The following is a 6797-nucleotide window of genomic DNA, read 5'->3' as shown; positions in this document are numbered from 1 at the left end:
CACGCGTGAATCAGGGGCACTTGGAAGCTCGCGGTTCTACGAGCCACATTTCGATTGGGTGCGCCCACAGATGAGCCAAATTGGGACTCGCTGCACTCGATTCAATTCGGTTTTCGGACATTTTGGATTCGATAGTCCGATCCATTTTGATCATCTTGGTCAAACCCGAACTCGTTGCAACGGCTATTGATTTGGCGGGAAAGATGGAGCGACAGTTAGAATGTCCGTTGACCGCTGTTACCGTATGACCCTGACAAACTTCCGCCTCAAACCCCTCCCCACCCTTCCTTTCCCAGGAGGAGCGACCTGCACTAATAAAGCTCCCGGCCTGGCTTCTCTGCATCTACCTTTCTCCGTCTTCCCCTCTGCCTTGCACATCGCCACAAGGCAGAGAGGAAGGGAGGACGAAAGAAAGGAAGGGAGGGAGGAGTCCTAGGACCCCCCCTGCAACCCCCGCAATGTCTGCCTTTCAGGACTTCGGGTACCTCTCGGAGCGCCGGAGGGCGGAGAGGCAGCAGAGGAGGCGGAAGCTCCTCATGATTGCCGGCGCGACCGTGTCCGTTGTGCTGATCCTTGCGGTCGTCGGCGCCACCGCATTTGTCTACTATTCCAAGCAACCCAACCGGTCGACCACGACTACTACTGCTACTTCTTCTTCCAGCGGCTCTTCCCCCACTAAGGGGTCTCGCGCCTCGTCGGCCGTTCAGGTGATATGTTCACCGACTGACTACAGGAGCGCCTGCGAGTCGAGCCTGACGACGTACGCCAACTCCAGCTCGTCGCCCAAGGACCTCGTCAGGGCCGCCGTCTCCAGTCTCGTCGACGAGGTGGGCAAGGCCTTCAACCGGGTGGATTCGATCGAGTCCAACGACCCGGAGGTGAAGAGTGCAGTCGATTCCTGCAAGGAGATGCACCAGTACGCCGTGGATGAGCTAGCGCGCACGTTGGGCACCATCGATGCACACAACCTGAACCAGCTTCCCAAGCAAGTCCATGAGCTGAAGAATTGGCTGAGCGCTGTCTCCGCATACCAGCAGACGTGCATCGACGGATTCCCTGATGGGGAAATGAAATCCAAGATGCAGACTGCCATGAACACGGCCAAGCAGTTGACGAGCAACGCTCTGGCCGTCGTCGGAAGCTTGCACTCCTTCCTGTCTCTCCACATCCCTGGCCTCAATCGCCGTCTCCTTGCGGCAAAGCCTGAACCGGCCTTTCGTGAAGACGGTGTTCCTTCGTGGGTTTCCGACGGCGACCATAGGATTCTCCTGGGACGTGCGGCCAAGCAATTAACGCCCAATGTCACGGTCGCTAAGGATGGAAGTGGAGATTTCACCACCATCTCCGATGCACTTGCTAAAATCCCAATGAAATATGAAGGAAGGTATGTTCTTGATCAAACCCGACGGTGTCCACAAAGCCACTCCACTTGGCTTACCGTGATTTCTCTTATATTTTGAAGGTATGTAATATACGTCAAGGCGGGAGTGTACGAGGAGCAGGTGGTGGTCGATAAGAACATGATAAACGTCACTATGTATGGTGATGGTTCAAGGAAGACGATTGTTACGGGAAGCAAGAACTTCGTTGACGGCACGAAAACCTTCCAAAGTGCAACATTTGGTAGGCTGAGATGACCAGATCCACTAATGCAATGGCTCTGTTATGTTTAGCCGTGGTTGATGAGGATAACTGGTTCTTTGGCAGCTGCGATCGGGGATGGGTTCATGGCCGTGGCCATCGGGTTCCAGAACACGGCGGGCGCCATCAAGCACCAGGCGGTGGCCCTCCGCGTCCAGTCCGACCGCGCCATCTTCCTCAACTGCCGCATGGAGGCCTACCAGGACACGCTCTACACCCACTCCCACCGCCAGTTCTACCGCGGCTGCCTCATCCTCGGCACCGTCGACTTCATCTTCGGCGACGCCGCCGCCGTGTTCCAGAACTGTATCTTGACCGTCCGCCGCCCCCTCGACAACCAGCAGAACATCGTCCTCGCCCAGGGCCGCGACATCCGCCATGAGTCCACCGGCTACGTCATCCACAACTGCCGCATCGTCCCCGACGACAGCCTCGTCCCGGACGTCGCCAAGATTTCCAGCTACCTCGGCCGCCCCTGGAAGGAGTTCTCCCACACCGTCATCATGGAGTCCGATATCGGTGACTTCATCAGCCCCGACGGCTACATGCCATGGGAAGGCGACTTCGCCTTGAAGACATTGTCCTACAAAGAGTACAACAACAAGGGTGGCGGCGCCGACACTTCCAAGCGGGTCAAGTGGCCGGGCGTCAAGGTCATCAGCCGGGATGAGGCCAATACCTACACCACCCAAGCGTTCATTCAGGGAGATGATTGGATCACAAAAACAAACACCCCTGTTCGCTTGGGTCTCTTCGGTCAATAATCACATAAAACAACTCTACGTTGCACCGCATTTTATGGTATTTTTTTGAGAGAAGATACGGAACATGATCATTATGCGATGGGGATATGTAACGGAGCATCTGCATGATCGTATGTATCGTTCGTTTCTTCTGCATGTTGATCACTTTAGGTATCAGTTGCTGCCCACTCATGGTTTTACTTGCACTCATTGGGAAATTATCTTTCCATGTCTTGTTTCCAATATTAATCCTTAAGTGGTTCATATTGGATGATAGAGTTCAAACGCAGTGCTCCCATACAATCACATCATTGATTGCAAACGCGAATTGTTGCGATAGATACGTCATTTACAGGTGAACGAGACCCCAACTGGGCCAAAGAATCAAATACCATTATCGTAAGGGAATGCGGTAGATTCCAGCCACTCGTCGCCGTCGATGAACTGTGAGACCGTGAAGCTGTAGGCATCATCATAGTCCATCACGTGGTAACCAGGCCAGGTGACACGGCTGTCGGTGGCCGAGCCCGGCCCGCTGTTCATGTACTCGCCATAATACAACGTGTCCAGCCCTTGGTCGCCGGACCACTCCACCCACCCCGACGGATCCACGTGGCCGTCCATGTACGACTCCATGTACACCGTCGTCGAGTAGATAGCCCACGGCCTGCCCAAGAAGGTCTTTACCTCCACCTGGTTGCCGGAAGCAAGCTCGTCGGACGCCAGAATGGTGCAGTTCTGTATCGCGATGCCGGTGTCCTCGTTCGGGTCGTCTCTGGACTGCGCTGTGATCACGTTGTACTGCCCCGAGGCGGGCCTCTTGGCCACGATGTTGCAGCCTTGGAAGACGACGGCGGCGTTGCCGAGGATGAAGTCGACGGTGCCGAAGATGTCGCACTCCCGGTAGAACTGCCGGAAGGAGTGGACGTAGAGCGTGTCCTGGTGTCCGTCGATGGCACATCGGTACAGTGCCACCAGGTCGGCGTTCACTCGGAGGGCCACAGCCTGGCCCTTCGCCGGGCCGGCCACGTTCTGAAACGCGATGTCTCGCGCCATGAATCCTTGACCGGATACCGCTGCAGGTCAAAGATTTGCAAGCTTTAATATAGTCGAGAAAAGGAGGAGGAAGAATCTGTTGATCTACGTCGTTTGTGATGGTGCTCTGACATCTCATCTGTGATCGAGACAGGTTACCGAGTGGTTCATACAGCACTCTTACATGCGTTGGCACATGAAACAGCAAATGTTATGTTGCGCTTCTAACAGAAGTATTGGACCACTTGATCCACCTCGTGATGCAGCTAATGTCCTCACAATGCAAAGCATATAATAGCTCTATTTTCTTGTCGATAAACTTAATACTAGAACTAATAATTTATGAACATGTATGTCATGTCAGCGATGCATTTATTAGTAGGAGAATTATTTGTATGAACTGTCGGGATCCTTAATACTTAGGTCAAAACTAATCCAACGTGGTATGAATATATTTGATTACACCATGCACAGGCAAGTGGATTGAGCAATGAGAGCGCAAAGTACGGTTTGGTGAAAAAAGGTAGATTTGGGACGGGATAACAAATGATCTCACCAACGGTGGCTGATGCGAAGGTGGTCCAGCCGTCGCCGATGCTTCGATGCCCGCTGATGACGGTGACGTCTCTGCCGTCGCCGATAAGGACGATGTTGGTCTTATCGCCGGGGATCTCCACGTTCTCCTCGTACACCCCCGCCCGCACCAGGATGATGGTGCGGCCGTCGTAGTAGCTCGGCGCCCAGGCCACCGCCTCGGCCACCGTCGTGAAGTTCCCCGTACCGTCCGGTGCCACTGTGACCACCGAAGCCGGGTCGACCTCGCCATAGTGGCCGTCCTGCAGCAACCGCCGCTCCCTGCGCCCTACCCACGCCGGGAACCCCCAGCCCTCGCTGCCGCGGCGGCTGTAGGAGGAGGAGGAGGAGAGACGCCGCCCCTTGCGGCCCCCGGAGCGGGTGACGAGGGAGAGGGAGTTGCTGACGTGGGCGTATGCGGCGACCCAGGAGTCGACGAGCGTGTCCTTGAGCGGGCCCCGGGCTCCGGCGAGGCCCTCGAGGCAGGTGGCTCTGTTGGTGAGCGCGGCGGAGAGGTAGGCCCGGGCGTCGGCCAGCTTGCGGGCATCGGGCTCGACTAGGTGGGAGGCAGCGGTGATCTGGTGCAGGTCCTGGCAGTCCCTGAGGGAGCTGCGCTGGGACTCGACTAGGGCGCCGTCTCGGCCGGCGGAGGAGAGCAGAGAGGAGAGCTTTGTCGCCTGGGAGATGGCGGCCTGGAGGGAGCGGAGGGCCAGGGAGAGGATAGAGGGGTTGATGGTGATGGAGACGGACAGCTTCAGGGAGTCGAGGCAGGCGGCCGGGTACGGGGTGGTCTGGCACAGAGACTGAATCCTGGACTTGGCGGAGATTTTGTTCATAGACGTGGCGGAGGCATTGGAGGAGGACATTAGAAGGAAGAGGAGACAGGTTACCAGTGCTGAAGCGAGAGAAGCCATGGAAATCCAAGCAAGGAAGCGTTACACCGTTATTCCATATATATATATGTATGCGTTATCTTTAGGAGTCGTGCAGTCGTCCGATGATCGATGGTGCCACACGCTGATGATAGAGCGGATGCTGATCTCGTGTTGCAGCGCCGACAGGGATGCGCGAGACGACAACGCGGCAACGTGTCAACTTTTGGTGTTTCCTTTTGGACTTCCCAGGGTTTGGATCCATCTAACCTAATGAGACCACAGTGGTCACAGAAGTAGTCTGTCCGATTTGGTGGCGCCTTTGTCAAACCTCTCTCGTGAACACAATCATGTTTAGCGAGGAATCAGAACTGACTTATGCTCAATAACTAAGATACAAATATAATCTGCTTGTGGATTAGGGTTTGTAAATCAAACGCTGCCACAAACTTGGACTGAGTTCGACTACAACCCAATCTTTTGTCATCAGAATGCAATATGTTGAGACATCTACACAAATACCTGTGGGACATCGACCACAAGATCGTTAGCTTATAGTAAGATTAGACCCTTTTATTATGCATCATATTCTGCATTAATGACTAAAAGCATAGTTTGAAAGGACCATCATAGAAAGACATGGATCATTTTCGGCCATCACGATTGAGACATCCAAGTAACTTCGAGAGAAGGGAAGTCGAAAACAACGGGACTTGGCCACCCAATTCGGCGGTGGCGCCCCATGACGTGGGGGATGGCTGGAGAGGTGGGTTTAGCGAGGGAGCAAAGCACATGCTCCAAGTGTACTAGCTGACAAGAGAACAAAAGCAAAGTTGCCATCGGTCTGTTTGTTAGCGAAGCTTCGGCCATGGCTGTAAAGAGTGCCCAGCACGAAGAGACTCTCACTAAATCTTGTAATGTTATAATTGCTATCACTCACTTACAAGAGGATTCAACTCCCTCATCGGAAGTGAGAGAATGCTGGTCACCTACATTAATTTAGGTATGTTGTATCTGTACATTTTGTCCTTCATTCTTCTTTCTTCTTGTCATTTCATGGACTATAGTCTTAAAGTAGTTCATCGACAAACTTGCAATGGAATTGGCGTGCAAACATACTGTTTCTAACTCTGTTGTCCTGATCACCTTGTTAGATACAAGTTGAAAGATGCTGCGAACTGTTGCAGAGGCGCCTGGTCCACCATGCTGCTTCATCTTCCATGGCCGCACTCCAATGAGGATAAGACCCTCTACGGTAACTAAGAATGGAGAGGAAGAAGCCTGAGCCTAATCCTCATGCTCCACATTCCTATGCACACCATGAACGGCCCCACCTGTTCTCTGGCTTCAACTTATCCCAAGTGGGGACTCCCGTGGATATAAATACGCAGCCACATGAAATTGAGCTGCTCAGGGCATCTCTCCGATCGACTCGTATCTGCAATGGAGGAGGACAGGGAGCACTGGATTTCCCCGCCGATGGAGGGAAGGAGAGGGTTCACCGGCAGGTGCGCGTCGCTCGTGAAGGAGCAGCGGGCCAGGATCCACATCCTGCGCCGGTGCGCCACCATGCTCCTCTGCTGGTACATCCATGGAGACGACGGGACTGCATAAGAGAGCTTGGGGGCACGCTCATGGCTTCCCACTTCTGCTGCACTCTTATGTTACAGCAACAAATCCTGTCATGGCGAGGTAGAACAAGTGTTAGCCCAGACCAAAGTTTCTACCATGCTGATATGATCTCAAGCCTAAATTTCATGTTTGATCATAACTTGCGAACTAATCTTCTGAGAAACAAGAGAGGCATCGCATTGCATAAGCACCATGTAGCACAATGTTCATGACAGTAATACTATCCTCAATAGGTTAGGGTGATCGCAGAGGCTTGATGATTGCTTGGTAACCACATGGTCAATGGCCACAAAGAGTCCAC

At 53.7% G+C, this 6797-nt stretch overlaps 2 protein-coding genes across 2 annotated transcripts; one reads left to right on the top strand and one right to left on the bottom strand.

Moving 5' to 3' along the window:
- The first annotated feature begins 368 nt into the window (after window positions 1–368).
- Window positions 369–2540, top strand: LOC135593088 (pectinesterase-like). The gene is made up of 3 exons (XM_065082909.1): window positions 369–1384; window positions 1463–1623; window positions 1708–2540. Exons 1-3 carry the CDS (start codon window positions 459–461, stop codon window positions 2403–2405), a joined length of 1785 nt encoding a protein of 594 aa, XP_064938981.1. The 5' UTR covers window positions 369–458; the 3' UTR covers window positions 2406–2540.
- Window positions 2541–2677: 137 nt separating this feature from the next.
- On the bottom strand, window positions 2678–4930 carry LOC135593089 (probable pectinesterase/pectinesterase inhibitor 12). The gene is made up of 2 exons (XM_065082910.1): window positions 3976–4930; window positions 2678–3460 (listed from the first exon to the last, which is right to left on the bottom strand). The coding sequence occupies exons 1-2, from the start codon at window positions 4904–4906 to the stop codon at window positions 2769–2771; spliced, it is 1623 nt and encodes a 540-aa protein (XP_064938982.1). The 5' UTR covers window positions 4907–4930; the 3' UTR covers window positions 2678–2768.
- Window positions 4931–6797: the final 1867 nt, after the last annotated feature.

This window comes from Musa acuminata, chromosome BXJ1-9 (genome assembly GCF_036884655.1).
Source record: "Musa acuminata AAA Group cultivar baxijiao chromosome BXJ1-9, Cavendish_Baxijiao_AAA, whole genome shotgun sequence".
In the NCBI taxonomy this organism is placed as follows: domain Eukaryota; kingdom Viridiplantae; phylum Streptophyta; class Magnoliopsida; order Zingiberales; family Musaceae; genus Musa; species Musa acuminata.
Note: the sequence above shows the minus strand (reverse complement) of the source record. Positions and strands in the feature narration are given on the sequence as shown.